At 45.8% G+C, this 18,608-nt stretch overlaps 1 protein-coding gene across 3 annotated transcripts in view; it reads right to left on the minus strand.

The window, feature by feature from the left end:
• HDGFL3 (HDGF like 3) overlaps nt 1-17,180 on the minus strand; it is an 87,935-nt gene extending 70,755 nt beyond the window's left edge. For 2 of the 3 annotated variants that reach the window (XM_073653120.1, XM_073653119.1), the window contains exon 1: nt 16,644-17,168. In XM_073653120.1, the coding sequence (XP_073509221.1) occupies nt 16,644-16,727 (84 nt within the window). In that variant the 5' untranslated portion in view covers nt 16,728-17,168. Of the gene's footprint in view, nt 1-16,643 lie in introns of all 3 variants that reach the window. The other variant, XM_073653121.1, reaches the window with a different exon arrangement.
• Nucleotides 17,181-18,608: the final 1,428 nt, after the last annotated feature.

The following is an 18,608-nucleotide window of genomic DNA, read 5'->3' on the forward strand; positions in this document are numbered from 1 at the left end:
TGGAGGTCGCAGTAGCTTAAAAAGACGGTTTTAATGCCCCTTGGAAGAATGGTGGAGGTCACAGTAGCTTAACAAAACGGTTTTAATGCCCCTTGGAAGAGACGTGGAGGTCACAGAGGAATAAAAAGACAATATCAATGCCCCTTGAAAATGTGGTGGAGGTCGCAGTAGCTTAACAAGACGGTTTTAATGCCCCTTGGAAGAATGGTGGAGGTCGCAGTAGCTTAACAAGACGGTTTTAATGCCCCTTGGAAGAATGGTGGAAGTCGCAGTAGCTTAACAAGACGGTTTTAATGCCCCTGGGAGTAGTGGTGGAGGTCGCAGTAGCTTAACAAGACGGTTTTAATGCCCCTTGGAGAAGTGATGGAGGTCACAGTAGCTTAACAAGACGGTTTTAATGCCCCTTGGAGAAGTGGTGGAGGTCGAAGTAGCTTAAGAAGACGGTTTTAATGCCCCTTGGAAGAGCGGTGGAGGTTGCAGTAGCTTAAAAAACGGTTTAAATGCCCCTTGAAAGAGACGTGGAGGTCAAAGTGGAATAAAAAGACAATATCAATGCCCCTTGAAAATGTGGTGGAGGTCACAGTAGCTTAACAAGACGGTTTTGATGCCCCTTGGAAGAGCGGTGGAGGTCGCAGTAGCTTAAAAAGACGGTTTAAATGCCCCTTGGAAGAGACGTGGAGGTCACAGTGGAATAAAAAGACAATATCAATGCCCCTTGAAAATGTGGTGGAGGTCGCAGTAGCTTAACAAGACGGTTTTATTGCCCATTGGAAGAGAAATGGAGGTCGCAGTAGCTTAACAAGACGGTTTTAATGCCCCTTGGAAGAATGGTGGAGGTCGCAGTAGCTTAACAAGACGGTTTTAATGCCCCTTGGAAGAGCCATGCAGTACAGCATATTAAAAACATTTTTCCCATTATTGGGGAGTGGGTCTCCCATAGTCTTTGCCTATGCCTTCCAAGCAAAAGCTGCCAAAAATTAGGAGGGAGGAACTTGCAATGCTGGCAACACGGACCACGGTCACCCTGGTGGTATAGTGGTGGTGGAGGCTGAGGACAAGGAGAAGAGCAAAATACAGCCGAAATGAGGAAGCGTATACCCATGTGTGGGTGTGAAGCGGTGCATGGGAATACACCTCCCGAAATAACACAGTGGATTTGACTTTATGTTACTCTGCTGTCATTTGGTGGTGATGAGAAGTCTGGCCCAATCCAGCCCTTGTTCATTTTGATAAGGGTCAGCTTGTCAGTTGACAGGCGAGTGCGCTTATCAGTTATAATTCCCCCAGCGGCACTAAAAACACGCTCCGATATCACGCTAGCGGCAGGGCAGGCCAGGACCTCCAAGGCATACAGAGCGAGTTCATTCCAAGTGTCCAGCTTGGATACCCAATAATTAAAAGGCACAGAGGAATCACGGAGGACGCTGGTACGGTCGGCAAGGTACTACCTCACCATCTTTTGAAACTTTCCACTCCTTGTGAGAGTACCCCGCGCCTCAGGGCCTGTAAGCTGGGAGGGTCTCAGAAAACTGTCCCAGAATGTTGACAGTGTTCCCCTGCCTCTGCTGGATTGGAGTTGCGTCTCTCTCGCCTGTACGCCTTGGTTGGTCAACGAACTGTGACCTCTGCCGCTAGAGTGTTCAGATGGGAATTTTTTTAACAGTTCTGCAGCAAGGGCCTTCTGGTACTGCCCCATTTTTGTAGACCTCTCCACCTCAGGAATAAGAGAGTGAAAGTTCTCCTTGTAGCGCGGCTCTAAAAGTGTCACCAACTAGTAATGACTGTCACACAACAATTTTACAACGCGAGGGTCACGGTTAAGGCAGCATAACATAAAGTCAGCCATGCGTGCCAGACTGGTAATGGGCAAGACTTCCGTGTCCTCACCAAGATGACGACTGACCATGCTCTCCTCCTCCTCCTCCTCCCCCCTGTCCTCAGGCCACCCAAGCTAGACCGACGGTATGACAGTTGTACAGGTACTACAGTCTACAGCGCATGATACCAGCTCCTTTTCTTCCTCCTCCTCCTCTCCCTCATTGTCCCCCAATGCACGTTGGGATGAGATGAGGCTGGGCTGTGTGTAATCGCCCGCTGCGGCTTCTTGATCCATCTCATCATACTCTGGCTGCAATGCCTCTTCTTTAATTCTCTGCAGAGAACGTTGCAAAAGACAGACAAGTGGGATGCTGACGCTAATAATGGCGTCATCGCCACTCACCATCTTGGTGGACTCTTCAAAGTTGGTCAGGATGGTACATATGTCAGACATCCAGGTCCACTCCTGAGGTCTTATGTGTGGAGTCTGACCTGAATATCGACGGCCTTGTTGCAGCTGGTACTCCACAACTGCTCTCTTCTGCTCACAAATCCTTTGCAACATGTGGAGGGTAGAGTTCCAACGTGTGGGGACATCACACACCAGTCGGTGTGCCGGAAGCTGCAAACGCTGCAGCAACACAGCAAGAGCGGCATAAGCTGTAGCTGACTTGCGAAAATGAGCTGACAGGCGGCGTACTTTGACGAGCAGATCTGGCAACTCGGGGTACGATTTAAGAAACCGCTGAACCACGAGGTTAAGCACATGAGCCAGGCATGGTACGTGTGTGATCTCGCCTCGCCTCAGAGCCGCCACCAGGTTAAGGCCATTGTAACACACGACCATGCCTGGATGTAGGTTCAGCGGTCTCAGCCACAGATCAGCCTGCTCTTTCACAGCTGTCCACAACTCACAAGCAGTGTGAGGTTTATCACCTAAGCTCATGAGTTTCAGCACAGCCTGTTGCCGCTTGGCGGAGGCAATACTGCAGTGCTTCCAGCTTGTAACTGATGTGGTGATATCTGAGATGGAGGCTGAACATGAAGAGGAGGAGGAGGATGAGGTGCAGGAGCTGTACACTGTGGGGGCAACTCCGACTGACATAGAGCCCGCAATCCTCGGTGTGGGGAGGATGTGTTCCGTCCCAAGGTCCGACTGGGTCCCGGCTTCCACTATGTTTACCCATTGTGCCATCAGAGAGATGTACCGTCCCTGGCCACAAGCACTTGTCCACGTATCCGTTGTCAGGTGGACTCTCCCAGTAACTGCGTTGTTGAGGGCACGGCAGATGTTTGGGACACGTGCTTGTGTAGGGCGGGGATGGCACACTGGGCAAAATAGTGATGGCTGGGGACCGAGTACCGAGGGACGGCCACCGCCATAAGGTTGCGGAAGGATTCTGTCTCCACCAGCCGAAAAGGCAGCATTTCCAACCCAAGCAGTCGTGAAATGTGCGAATTTAGGACTGTGGCCTGTGGGGCGTTGGCTGCGAATTTGCGCTTTCGTTCAAAGCTCTGGGATATGGACAATTGAACGCTGCGGTGGGACGTGGACGTTGATGCTGTTTCTTGAGAAACTGCCATAACAAGTGAAGACTGAGAGGAAGGGGCCTCTTTGCATGCAGTATGGACAGGGGATTGCCTTGCACGCACAACAGGGGGTTCTATTACACGCACAACAGCGGAAAAAGCAGTGGTGACACCCGCTGACACTGGTCGTGGACCCTGGGGTTCGCCCCACAAAGTCGGGTGCTTTGCTGCCATGTGCCTGATCATGCTGATGGTGGTCAGGCTGGTAGTTTTGTCACCCCTGCTGATGCTGGCATGGCAGGTGGTACAAATGGCCTTTTTGAGGTTATCAGCAGTCTTTAAAAAAATTCCAGACTCTGGAAGACCTACCGGTTGTACTGGCAATGTCCTTCGTGTTGGTGTTACGGGGAACTGTTGCCCACCTTCTGTGTGCGGCCACCACACTGCTTCTTCCTGCCTGTTGGGGTACTCTGCCTCCCTCTCCCTGTGTGCTGCTGGCCTCACTCTGCGTGTCCTCCTGCCATGTTGGGTCAGTTACTAGATCATCCACCACCTCCTCCTCTTACACTTGCGCACCACGATCCTCCTCCTCACTTGGCAATTGTGTCTCGTCATCGTCGACCTCCTCTGGCCGTTCAAATATTTGGGCATCGCTACATGGGATCTCCTCTTCCACCACTTCAAGCGGAGCAGGCGAGGGGCACAAATATGGAAATGGACCAGTGAACAGCTCTTCAGAGTGTCCAAGTGTGGGATCAGTTGTTGTCTGACGACACTCGGCATGGTGGGAGGAAGGAGCATCAGGGTGAGGAGGAGTATGCGGTCGAGACTCACGGCTACTAAAACTTGACCGTGTGGAAGACAGACCGGAGGTGGTGGTGCCCAGGTAACTGGAAGTATTATCTGCTATCCAATTAATAACCTGTTCACACTGATCAGTTCGCAATACTGGTGTTGTAGTGTGGTTCCCTAGTAATTCGGTCAAGAAGTGGGAGCGAGAAGATGTGGCTGTTGGTTGTGGCACATTTTCACCTTGGCCACGGACCCGTCCTCTACACGCACCATCACCAGAACGTCCAGTTCCACGTCCCTTGCCACGCGCCTTGCCCACTGCAAATTAAGTAAAATAGCTTACACTCGCACTATCAATGGAAAAACGGTAATAAAAAGGAGATTAGAACCGTGGAAGAGGAAAACCACAGTTCTATTTCTCTGGCCTACACCAGAATCTTTTAACCACTTCGCACCAGAGCCTGTTTTTGCCTTCGTGACCGGGCCAATTTTTTCAATTCTGACCACTGTCACTTTATGAAGTAATTACTCTGGAACGCTTCAACGGATCCCCCTGATTCTGAGATTGTTTTTTCGTGACATATTGTACTTCATGATAGTGGTAAAATTTATTCGATATCACTTGCGTTTATTTGTGAAAAAATCGGAAATTTGGCGAAAATTTTGAAAATTTTGCAATTTTCAAACTTTGAATTTTCATGCCCTTAAATCAGAGAGATATGTCACACAAAATAGTTAATAAACAACATTTCCCACATGTCTACTTTACATCAGCACAATTTTGGAACCAAATTTTTTTTTTGTTAGGGAGCTATAAGGGTTAAAAGTTGACCAGCGATTTCTCATTTTTCCAACAAAATTTACAAAAACATTTTTTTAGGGACCACATCATATTTGAAGTCACTTTGAGGGGTCTTTATGACAGAAAATACCCAAAAGTGACACCATTCTAAAAACTGCACCCCTCAAGGTGCTCAAAACCACATTCAAGAACTTTATTAACCCTTCAGGTGCTTCACAGGAATTTTTGGAATGTGGAAGAAAAAAATTAACATTTAACTTTTTTCACAAAAATGTTACTTTAGACCCAATTTTTTTTATTTTCACATGGGTAACAGGAAAAAATGGACCCCAAAATTTTTTGTGCAATTTCTCTTGAGCGCGCTGATACCCCATATGTGAGGGAAAACCACTGTTTGGGCGCACTGCAGGGTTCGGAAGGGAAGGAGCGCCATTAGACTTTTTGAATGTAAAATTTGTCTGAATAATTAGCAGACGCCATGTTGCGTTTGGAGAGCTCCTGATGTTCCTAAACAGTGGAAACCCCCCATAAGTGACACCATTTTGTAAACTAGACCCCTTAGGGAACTTATCTAGATGTGTGGTGAGCACCTTGAACCCCAAGGTGCTTCACAGAAGTTTATAATATTGAGCTGTGAAAATAAAATTTTCACATTTTTCCCACAAAAACGTTTTTCATCCCTTAATTTTGCACTATCATAAGGGTAATAGGAAAAATTGCATCATGAAATTTGTTGTGCAATTTCTCCTGAACACGCTGATACCCCATATGTGGAGGCAAACCACTGTTTGGGCGCACGGCAGGGTTTGGAAGGGAAGGAGCGCCATTTGACTTTTTGAATGTAAAATTTGTTTGAATAATTAGCGGATGCCATGTTGCATATGGTGAGCCCCTGATGTGCCTAAACAGTGGAAACTCCCCACAAGTGACAACATTTTGGAAACTAGACCCCTTAGGGAACTTATCTAGATGTGTGGTGAGCACCTTGCACCCTCAGCCGCTTCACAGAAGTTTATAATATTGAGCCGTAAAAATAAAATTTTCACATTTTTCCCACGAAAAATGTTTTTCATTCCTTAATTTTGCATTATCATAAGGGTAACAGGAGAAATTGCACCATGAAATTTGTTGTGCAATTTCTCCTGAGTACGCCGATACCCCATATGTGGGGGAAAACCACTGCTTTGGTGTACGGCAGGGTTTGGAAGAGAAAGGAGCCCTATGTTGGCTGGGATAGGTTGCAGACACCATGTCACATTTGAAGAGTCGCTGACATGCCGAAACAGCAGAAACCCCCACAAGTGACCCCATTTTGTAAACTACACCTCTCAAGGAATTCATCTAGGGAAGTAGTGAGTATTTTTCAATTTTTAAATTTATACCATTGGGCAGTGAAAAAAGCATAATTATATTTTTACCACAAAAAAATGTTTTACCCTCAGATTTTAAATTTTCACACAGGGCAATGGGTAAAAATGGTGCCGAAATGTGTCACACAATTTCTTCTAAAAGTGGCAATACCCCATATGTGGCTGTATCGTACCGCTCAGCCATACGGCGAGATCTGGGGGGGACGGAGTGCTATTTGACAATTGGAGAACAAATTATTGTAGAATAGGCATTTGGATTTGGGAGCACAAAAGTTTCTGAATTTCTTTTGGGGGGCAAGGGCCATTTCGCTTTTCCAGAGCCTTTCTGCTACCAGTAACTTGGAAGTCCCTTATATTTTTAACAGATGACGGACCTGAGTGGGGACTAGCTTTTTTTGAGGACTGAGTTGAAGCTTTTATTGGGAACATTTTACGTAACATTTATCCGGCGCTCTAGGCTGAGCACTTACATCGGGGTTTCCATCTAAATTTCCAAGTGATGTAATTCAGATGAAACCCCTGCGGGATCCATTCACTGTAATGAGGCAGCAGAGTTACTCTGGACTCCGTCTGGCCTCTGTTTAGCGGTGTCCTTTTTTTCAGAAGTGCACAAAACTGTGGCCAACCGCACTTTTATGCACGCCTAAAACAAATGACACCGTGGGATCCCAGGCCAGACGGCATCCACAGTGCCTATATCTGCCTCATTACAGGTAATCTTCCGTCATGGGTTCCGGCTGAATCACATATTTCAGAGATTTACACGGAAACTCTGGTGTAAGCGCTCAGCGCATAGCGCAGGATAAATGTAAGGCTCTGCGCCTTACTGCGATCTTTGGGAGACATAATAAACTAATCAGTAGCAGGTGAAGAATTGGTTTTATTTATTTTTTACGCCGTTCCTAGTGTGATATAACTGATTAGATTACTTTATTCTTTGGGTCGGTGCGAGATACCAGATTTATATTGGGTTTTTATGACTGACAGCTGTCACACACTAAAAGACGCTTTTTTTGCAAAGTCTAGTTTTTGCATCGCCATATTTTGAGAGCTATAATTTTTCCAGATTTTGGCCGACAGAGTCATGTGACGGCTTGTTTTTTGCGGGACGAGTTGACATTTTTATTAGTACCATTTTTGGGTACGTGACATTTTTTGATCGCTTTCTATTCCGTTTTTTTGGGAGGTAAAATTAACAAAAACCAACAATTCAGGAATTGTTTTTTGAGGTTTTTTTTTATGCCGTTCTGGGTGTGGTAAAAGTGATAAGGCAGCATTATTCTTCGGGTCAGTACGTTTACAGCGATACTACACTTACTGTATATTTTTTTATGCTTTGGCGCTTGTACACAATAAAACCATTTTATAGAAAAAATATATTTTTTGCATTGCTTTATTCTGAGAGGTATAACTTTTTTATTTTTCGGGTGATGGAGCTGTATGGCGGCTTGTTTTTTGCGGAACAAGATGACGTTTTCAGCGGTACCATCTTTATTTCCATTTTGCTTTTTGATCGCATTTTTTTCCACTTTTTGTTTGGCGATATGAGGAAAAAGCATAGTTTTTTGCTCCGTTTTTTATTTATTTTTATTACGGTGTGCACAGAAGGAGTTAATTAGTGTGACAGTTTTATAGCTCAGGTTGTTTCGGACGCGGTAATACCAAATATGTGTACTTTTTTTATTTTTGCATAAATATACGGATTTATCGGTTTAATATTTTATTTATTTATTTTTATTTATTTTGTAATTTTTTTTTAACAGTTTAAAAACATTTTTTTTTTACATTTTTACTTAGTCCCTGTATGGGACATTAATTTTTATTTTTCTGATCACTGATCTCATGTAATGTAATAGACATGTATTACATTACATGATATCTTCCCTGACTGTTTCACAGTCAGTCTCCTGCCTGGTTTCAGCTGCAGGCTGAGCCAGGCAGAACACCATATATGGCAGATCTGGAGGCGGTCATGTGACCTCCAGCTGCCATAGCAACGTCAGGTCCTGGAAGTTATAAGGGGGCCGTCGGAGAGGTAAGTGGACGACCCCCTCTCCTCCTGCTGTCTTCTATATGCCGCGATCAATATAGATCGCGGCATATAGAAGACAGCAAAGGGTTAACATCACTGGGACCTGATCCAATAAGGTCCCGATGATGTTCCCTGTCAGAGCTATCGCTCCCGCAGCGCTTGCAAGACCCTGGGGGTCCTGAGCGCTGCGGGACCACCCACCGGTTTTAAACATCCGCGCTGCACAGAGCCCAGGCAGCGCGGATGTTTATCTACAGTGGGCGGTCGGGAAGCGGTTAAACAGATATATTTGTGACTGAACAGACAGGGAGACACTATTTTTTTTTTTTTTTTTACGTAAAACAGGCAAAAAGCAGGATAATAGAGATTTGAACCGTGGAACTGCAAAACCACAGTTCTAATTTACTGGCGTATACCAGACTTTTTTTAACAGATATATTTGGGTCTGAACAGTCAGTGACACACTCAAACTGTTTTTTTTTTTATGTAGAAAAGGCCCAAAAGTGGATAATACAGAGATTTGACCCATGGAACTGCAAAACCACAGTTATATTTTTCTGGCCTACACCAGAATCTTTCAAACAGATATATTTGTGTCTGAACAATCAGGGAGACACTATTAGGGTATGTGCACACGATGCAGAAATGCTCAGGATTTTTTCCTGAGCATTTCTGCATCTCCCTGGCAGGAAAAAACGCATGCGGATTGTACATGCGGTTTCCTGCCAGGGACATGCGGAAATGAAGCGGTCTTCACTTTCATTTCCGCATGCGGGTTGACAAGCGCTTCCCAAGCGATTTTAGCATCACTTGGAAAGTGCTTGTCAACTTTACACTATATAAATCCATGCAGCCGGCATGGATTTATATAGTGTGTGAATGTCAAAAAATAAAAAATAAATATATACTTTACCCTCTGATGGCCCCCGGTGTCTTGCTTCGCTCGGTCCCGGTTACCGGCAGTGAAGACTAAAGGACCTGCCGACGACAGCGTCACGTGACCCGTCACATGACTCTGACGTCAGCGAAGGTCCTTCTTCATTCAACTGCGAAGTGCGGGGAACCAAGCAGGAGCGCTGCGCCTGCCGTCAGAAGGTGAGTATGTATATATTTTTTATTTTATTCTTTTTTTTTTTATGGTACCTGGGTCTGGATGAGAGTCCTCTCATCCACACCCGGGTACCATCCGCACATTAGACCGCATGAAAAGCGCATCAACATATACAGTGATGCGGATTCCATGCGGTCTAATGCAAGTCAATGGCGCCAAAAAAGCAGCGTTTCCGCAAAATTAATTGACGTGCTGCGGATTTTTGAGCGCAGCGTTTACGCTGCGGAAAAATCCACATCATGGGCACAGCACATGCGGATTTCAATTAGGGAATATTGCTGCCCTTCTACCATGCGTTTTTCATGCATTTCCACGGCGTTTACGCAACTGCAAAAACGCCGCGGAAACGCATGAAAAACGCATCGTGTGAACTCACCTTACTGTTTTTCTTTACGGAAAAAATACCAAAAGCTGGATAATACAGAGATTTGAACCGTGGAACTGCAAATCCACAGTTATATTTTTCTGGCCTACACCAGAATCTTTCAAACAGATATATTGGTGTCTGACCAGTCAGGGAGACACTATTACAGTTTTTTTTTTATGGCAAAAAATGCCAAAAAAGGATAATACAGAGATTTGACCCGTGGAACTGCAAAACCACAGTTATAGCTATGTGGCGTACACCAGACCCTTTTAAACAGATATATTGGTGTCTGACCAGTCAGGGAGACACTATTACAGTTTTTTTTTTTTTACGGCAAAAAATGCCCAAAACAGGATAATACAGAGATTTCACCCGTGGAACTGCAAAACCACAGTTATATTTTTCTGGCCTACACCAGACTCTTTTAAACAGATATATTGGTGTCTGAACAGTCACAGACACACTCAATTTTTTTTTTTTTTGGGGGGGGGGGGGGGATACCAAAAGGTTAATAAGACGCGTATTTGGACAGTCTGACTGAGGAAAAATAAATAAATACAGGATTTAGATGAAAAAAAAAAATAATTTTCCTGGCCCCTGAGACCGGGGTGATAAGTCTAGCAATTTGACCAACAGGAGCACACAGGACTGTAATGCAGCATTTGCTGGTATAACCACTGCGTCTCCTATACAGCCTGCCTGATATCTAGGATGGATATTAGTCCTGAGAAGGACTGTTTGTTTGATTTGGCAGGCTTTAGAGACCCTACACTACCTATTTCACACTATATATCTCTCCCTAACTCAGCAGCACTCTCCCTACACCGTCTGATCCGGAGCGACTGTGTCCAAGATGGCGGCGCCCGGTTTTAAATACTCGAGGTGACGCTGTGCGGCCAACCAATCACTGTAATGCCCACAAACAATATGGCTGCGGCATTACAGTGACTGGCTGGCAATCCCTGCATGTTCAATTGCTCCGTAAAGAGCGTCAAACGTGCAGGGCGGAGACCCGAGCTCCCGCCTGAGTAACTCGGAAATGCTCGGTGCTCGCCGAACATCCCGAGTAGTGAGATGCTCGGGCGAGTACCGAGCAGTGTAGAGCATGCTCGCTCAACACTAGTTGTGTCACCATTTTTTGAGACCCATAACGTTTATATTTTTCGGTCGACGGAGCTGTGTAAGGGCTTATTTTGATACCATTTTGGGATAGATGTAATATTTTGATCCTTTGTTACAGCATTTTCTGTGGAACTGCAGACACCAAAAAAACGTAATTTTGGCATTCTTGATTTTTATTTTGTCTACCAATCGGGTTAATTATTTTTATATTTTGATAGATCAGACTCTTCTGAAAGCGGCGATACCACATATGTGTATTTTGTTTATGATTTTTTTTTAATGTTTTTTTAAACTTTTTTTTTTTTTTTTTTTAACTTTTCACTGTTCTTAGTCCCTGCGATCGTATGATCGCTTGTCCTATATACAGCAATGCCATAGCATCACTGCATATAGCAGAAATCACAGTCTTCTTTGAAGCCCAGCCACAGGCAGGGTTTCAAAGGAGCTCCCTAATGACAAGCATGGGGTTCTTCAGCAGACCCCCGGCTGTCACAGCAACCCATCGGCGATTCGCGATCACGTGCGTGTTAAATGTCGCTGTCAGAGTTTGACACAGATTTTATAATCCTGAGTATATTATTCACATCAAAAACGATGATTGATTTGCCAACTGAAAATCCTGACTTTGTGAATAAAAATTTAGAATGTGAGAAAAAACCCTATGTAAATACTAGAAGACCCACTGCTTCTCAAGACTGATGGGTGTATGAGCTGCTAGACAATTCACAATCACAATTTTATACCATGACTAATTAACAAGTCATAAAACACATTCTTATATACAATATCACAGACGATAAATATAATTATATAATAATAAGAATCCTATTTTTTCCAGATCCCGGAGTTCCTAAAATTACAAGATCACCTTAAAAACATCAAACAACTATGTCTCCAATGGGCTCCTATTACCAAAACTGTATCAGTAACATCTATGGATGAAAAGTGAAAACATATGAGAGCCTTTTCTTGCCAATAATGACATGAAAAAATCCAGACATGTCGTTTCTGCTAAAAAGTCTGGAGAAAAATCAAAATCCTGTTTCCACCATGAAGATACAGTTCTGTAGAGGGAGAATAAACATGGAGATCATTTTTCTGTCTTACAACTGTAGAGGAGGCAGTGCTGGTGAATGAAGAAAGCACAGCAGAAGCCATGGAGGTGTGGTGATTCTCGTAACTGCATGTGTGGAGACGGCTGCTGCAGAATCTCCATTATCACACACAGCGATGCCCACTGCTTCTTCACTCACAATGAAAAATAAATATCTTGCGCTGTATCAAACCCACTCTATGCTGGACTCAGAGCCTTTCCTTTGCTGGTTTTGTACAACCTTGGGAAAGATCCAAGAAATGGGGGTTGTACTACAGTGTGTAATGAGCTTAACCACTATTTCATATTCATAGCTATGAATATGTAGCTTTTTCATATTCTTATTTACAGCTACAATTCTATAATCTATGATACAGGATTGTACTGGGTGTTAACAATATGCTGGAGGTGAATGACAAAATATACAATTATATACAATTTATACAAATTAGCTCTCTACCAGAAAGCTTTCTCATATCAGCCAACCCAGAGACTCCTTTAAAACAAGAGAGTGCGATCTATGGGTCACAGAGTCAGGGTTTTTGGCAATTATCAAGAGAGCAGAGTACGGCTTGGCTGGATGAAGTGTCTTAAAGGGATTCTGTCAGCACAGAATGACTTCAGAAAAAGTACGGGCGCCTGGTGCTTTATGGCATGGCCAGTCATTTATATACACCTTCTCATCTGCTTGTTTTCCCTCTATCTCCACCATTCCCTGGCTGTATGAAACCAGTGCTGTCAATCAAAGAAAAGAAGGGGGGGGGGGGGGGAGATGGAAGGAAATCAAGCAGGTGGGAAGCTTCATTAAAATATTTGTCCACACCATGATACACCGAGCGCCTGTACCTGGTTTGAACAGTCATTCTCTGCTGACAGACTCCCTTTATATGCAGCTCAAGGGGTACTGAATGATAAAAGGATATAGTAACCCAACATAGCCGTACCTCTTCTGTATCTAAACAAGACTTTAATCAATGGGTGTCCTTAGATTGGAGGCCCTGACATATATCTCCCTATAGCTCAGCTCTTTGCTTCCCTGTGAGTATGACATGGAGGTGAGTAGATAAGATGAAATTTATCCAAAATCTCACCTGAATTTAGTATGTTCTTCCCATCCAAAGCATTTCACTAATGTGCCCGAGAACATAGTTTGAACACAGCCTGATAATATGTATTTCAATAGCTCACACTATTGAGACATATTTTCAGTAACAGAAATCTCTACTCTTTATATAAGACCTTATATCCTAGAAATCTATACCAGAAGCTTTTTAGAATTGCTCCAGATCACAGGCTTCACCAATATATATGTATAAATGACATATCGGGAGATTTTGGCTGGATTTCGAGTATATTAACATCTGCTGTTATACCAATGGCAGCATATTATAGAGGATGTCTGAAGTCCATTAAAACATTTTAGAAAATCTCTGACTGATCAGTTTTGGCAGTAGGCTTGCCTGCTGAATCCCCCATTGATCAACAGGGTGAGGTGTCCACACACGGGCACTAACTCCAGTAAGTGTCTGCTGTATTAAGGAGGGGAGCGCTCCCTGCGCATGCCCCTCACACTCTTGACTGAATGCTGGAGCTGTGTATGCAGGGCAGGGGGCTGTAGACTGCTTGGAGCATTAGAAGAGAGGACCTGTCCCCATCACATGCTGACCTCGATTATCTTTAAGGGGGTTTTCCTAATATAGCAAGTTATCCCCTATCTGATAATAGGGAGTATCAACAGAACTGACCCCCAGCAATCCAGGGCTCTGCATTGCCCTGACTTTAATGGAGCGAAAGTATGGATGCTCGACCTCTGCTCCATTTATTATTAGTATATGGGTGACATATACAGTAGGCAGGTGTATATAGTATACAGGTGAAATATACAGGTAATGTACACAATATGCATGTGTTGTGTATAGCATACAAGTGAAGTATATAGTATATAAGTGCTGTACAGTATGCAGGTGATGTACACGGTATGCAGGTGATATACATCTAGTATACAGGTAATATACACAGTATATAGGTGACATACACAGTATGCAGGTAATTGATATAGTGTATAGGTGATGTACACAGTATATAGGTGACGTACACAGTATGCAGGTGATGTATATGGTATGTAGGTGATGTACACAGTATGCTGGTGATGTACACGGTATGTAGGTGACGTATATGCCAGGGATGTGGAGACGGTGTCCATTTTGGTGGAGTCGGTATAAAATTGACCGACTCCTACACATAAAATCCTACTCATATAATAAATTGCGTACAGTACAATGCAGGATGTGCTGTAAATGCTTACATAAGAAAGTTATGAAATGTCCTATAAATGTCTGTTCTATTCCTGATCTAAGGATCTAGGCCATACGGGTCAAACTCTGGCCCGTGGGCCAAATCTGGTCCGCAGGGTGATTATATTTGGCCCCCCTGACACCAGAACCACCACCCCTATGTGGGGCCATTATTCTGTATGGAGGACTATGTGGGGCCCATTATACTGCATGGAGGACTATGTGGGGCCCATTATTCTGCATGGAGGACTATGTGGGGCCCATTATTCTGCATGGAGGACTATGTTGGGCCCATTATTCTGCATGGAGGACTATGTGGGGCCCATTATTCTGCATGGAGGACTATGTGGGGCCCATTATTCTGCATGGAGGACTATGTCGGGCCCATTATTCTGCATGGAGGACTATGTGGGGCCAATTATTCTGCATGGAGGACTATGTTGGGCCCATTATTCTGCATGGAGGACTATGTGGGGCCCATTATTCTGCATGGAGGACTATGTGGGGCCCATTATTCTGCATGGAGGACTATGTGGGGCCCATTATTCTGCATGGAGGACTATGTGGGCCCATTATTCTGTATGGAGGACTATGTTGGGCCCATTATTCTGCATGGAGAACTATGTGGGGCCCATTATTCTGCATGGAGGACTATGTGGGGCCCATTATTCTGCATGGAGGACTATGTGGGGCCCATTATTCTGCATGGAGGACTATGTGGGGCCCATTATTCTGCATGGAGGACTATGTGGGGCCCATTATTCTGCATGGAGGACTATGTGGGGCCCATTATTCTGCATGGAGGACTATGTGGGCCCATTATTCTGTATGGAGGACTATGTAGGGCCCATTATTCTGTATGGAGGACTGTGCGGGGCCTACTATTCTGTATGGAGGACTATGTGGGGCCATTATACTGTATGGAGGACTGTGCGGGGCCCATTATTCTGTATGGAGGACTATGTGGGGCCATTATACTGTATGGAGGACTATGTGGGGCACATTATTCTGCATGGAGGACTTTGTGGGGCCCATTATTCTGCATGGAGGACTATGTGGGGCCCATTATTCTGCATGGAGGACTATGTGGGGCCTATTATTCTGCATGGAGGACTTTGTGGGGCCCATTATTCTGCATGGAGGACTATGTGGGGCCTATTATTCTGCATGGAGGACTATGTGGGACCCATTATTCTGTATGGAGGACTATGTGAGGCCATTATACTGTATGGAGGACCATGTGGGGCCCATTATACTGTATGGAAAGCTATGTGGGGCCATTATACTGTTTGGAGGACTATGTGGGGCCCATTATTCTGTATGGAGGACTGTGAGGAGTCCATTATACTGTATACTGGTTGGCCCGCGACTTTGTCCAAGTTTTTCATTTTGGCCCTCTGTGTGTTTTGAGTTTGACATCGCTGATCTCGGCTTTTAGATGAGATGAATCTGTGCTGCACTTTATGTACATGCTCAGTAGTGAGGCAGGGCTGTGGAGTTGGAGTCAGGAAAATTGAGGAGTCGGTGGTTTGGCTTACCGACTCCACAGCTCTGCTATATACATCACCTGCATACATTACCTATACACTACATACATCATCTGTACACTGTGTACATTACCTGTATACTACATACATCACCTATACACTATATACATCATCTGTATATTATATACATCACCTGCACACTGCGTACATCACCTGTACACTGTGTACATTACCCGTATACTATATACATCACCTATACACATCACCTGCAAACTGTGTGCATATTACATGTATACAATGTACATATCCTTTTATACTATATATAAAACCTGAATATGAACTACATTACCTGTATACTCAGTACCTGTACATAACAATGACCCTCTATGGCACCAGTATATATAGTGAGATGAGCTCAGACATAGGATCCATATACGCTATATACATACACTATGTCCCTACCTGCCCCTCATTACCTGAGCAGTGTGCTCTGAGCCGTGTGCCCAGCTGGGCATGGACATGGGAGGATGCAGGGCGAGGAGCTGCCGCACACAGGCCTCACACCCCGGCATCACTCACCTGTCCCCCCCATACTGGCTATATCAGTGTACACTGCAGATATGACCACACAATATATGTGACTACACCATATACATGCGCACAGCAGTATACACTGTATATAGGTGGCTGTATATACGGCTGTACGCGATGTGCGCAGTGTGCGGCGGCCTGGCTGAGGCTTTCCCGCCCTTTTGTGGGTGTACGGACCTTATTTGGGGAGGGCTCTGCTCCCATCCCCCTACCACCCCTCCCGCGGGCACTCACCCGAGCCGGCCAGTGCGGGTAGCCCTTCATTTTGGCAAACACCAGTTCTCCAGCCTTGTAGTCCCGGGGCCTGGGCCGAGCCATCCTGTCCACCTCGCAGCGACACACACAACCCTTCCGCCCCCTCCGTCCTGCGGCAGTCGCTGAGAATGGGGGAGTGTGCGAAGTGAAGCACGAGCACGGGGGGCAAGCGAGGCCCCACAGCCACCTCCCCTCACCGAGCCCCTCACACAGGAGCAGCAGGCCCGTCCTCCGGGTGCGAGAGAGCGGCTGCCCCTGCTGCTCACACACTGCCTGCCACTGCCAGCTCTGAGGCGATGGCGCTGATACAGAGAACGGTCCTTGCCGGCAGAGGCCCGGCTCGGCTGTCTGTGCCCGGCTCGGCTGTCTCTGCCCGGCTCGGCAGTCTCTGCCCGGTTCGGCTCTCTCTGCCCGGCTCGGCTCTCTCTGCCCGGCTCGGCTGTCTGTGCCCGGCTCGGCTCTCTGTGCCCGGCTCGGCTGTCTGTGCCCGGCTCGGCTGTCTGTGCCCGGCTCGGCAGTCTTTGCCCGGCTCGGCTGTCTCTGCCCGGCTCGGCTGTCTCTGCCCGGCTCGGCTCTCTCTGCCCGGCTCGGCTGTCTGTGCCCGGTTCGGCTCTCTCTGCCCGGCTCGGCTGTCTCTGCCCGGCTCGGCTGTCTCTGCTCGTGTTCCCTCAGTTCACAGCGGTGCTGATGGTGTAGTGTGAGCTGGGCTGCGCAGTGGCTGGCTCCTCTGTAGCATCTCTGTGGCAGTCAGTACAGTCAGTGCGGCTCTTCAGTATGTCGCTCGCCCTCTTCTGAGACACATGAGCGCCATTTACACCTGCGGATATTCCCACCATTCAGCACAATCATCCATCAATGGCGATAACTGGCAGGAACAATGGATGCCAGTGTGAGCGACTGTATCGAGATTTGGTCATTGTAGAAACACATCAGGAAAAAAACAATACATTTCAAATTACAATAATCTAAACCTCCCACTCCCGTCTCCAAGACTTCTCACGTGCTGCGCCAATTCTCTGGAACGCACTAACCAGGTCACAGATTAATGCACAATACCCCCAGTTTTAAGCGTGCCCTAAAAATGCATTTCTATAGACTGACCTCTCACCTCACTTATCTATCCTTGTTTTGCCCATACAAAATTTTCTTCCAAATCTGGTCCCTCCTATCTGTTCACACACCCTGCATGCACTTAATAGCAACCTGAATCTGTGCTGAACACACACTGGCAGGTGACCGGTTCATGCAGCGTTATGTGAATACCTTAGTTAGTATATTGATGTCTGGACGATGCATGTTAAGCACTTTTTACCTTTCGTGTCCCCCCCCCCCCCTATTTCCTCATAGATTGTAAGCTTACGAGTAGGGCCCTCACTCCTCTTGGTGTCTGAGTTATGTGTTAGGCTGTGTGCCCATGATGCGGATTTAATGCATTTCCACCGCAAAAACGCATTAAAAACGCATGTTGTCTGCCATGTTTCCCAATGATAATCCACATGTGCTGCGCACATGCGGAGATTTCTGCTGTGGATTATCATTGCGGAAAAATCCGCAGCACCACTATTTCTTGTGCGTAAACGCGGCAAAACCGCTGCCATTGACTTGCATTGAACCGCATAACATCCACATGTATACATGTGCACATGCTGATATTAAGCGATTAAATGCGCGGATGGTACCCGGTCTGGAGAACAGGAGACTCTCCTCTAGACCTAGGTACCATTAGTAAAAAAAAGAATTAAAACGTAAAAAATAAAAAAAAAACATTATACTTACCTCTCCGGCGGTCCCCTGTCTCCTTCTCCGGTGGCGTCCTCTGTCCTCGGCGTCTCTCGGTATTCTGAAAGGACCTGCGCTGACGTCATTTAGTCATGTGATGGTCAGCTGACTAAATGACGTCAGCGCAGGTCCTTTCAGAACACCTTGGGACGCCAAAGACAGAGG

Source organism: Phyllobates terribilis, unplaced genomic scaffold (genome assembly GCF_046119375.1).
Source record: "Phyllobates terribilis strain yellow unplaced genomic scaffold, ASM4611937v1 Scaffold_11__3_contigs__length_659146591, whole genome shotgun sequence".
Classification (NCBI taxonomy): Eukaryota; Metazoa; Chordata; class Amphibia; order Anura; family Dendrobatidae; genus Phyllobates; species Phyllobates terribilis.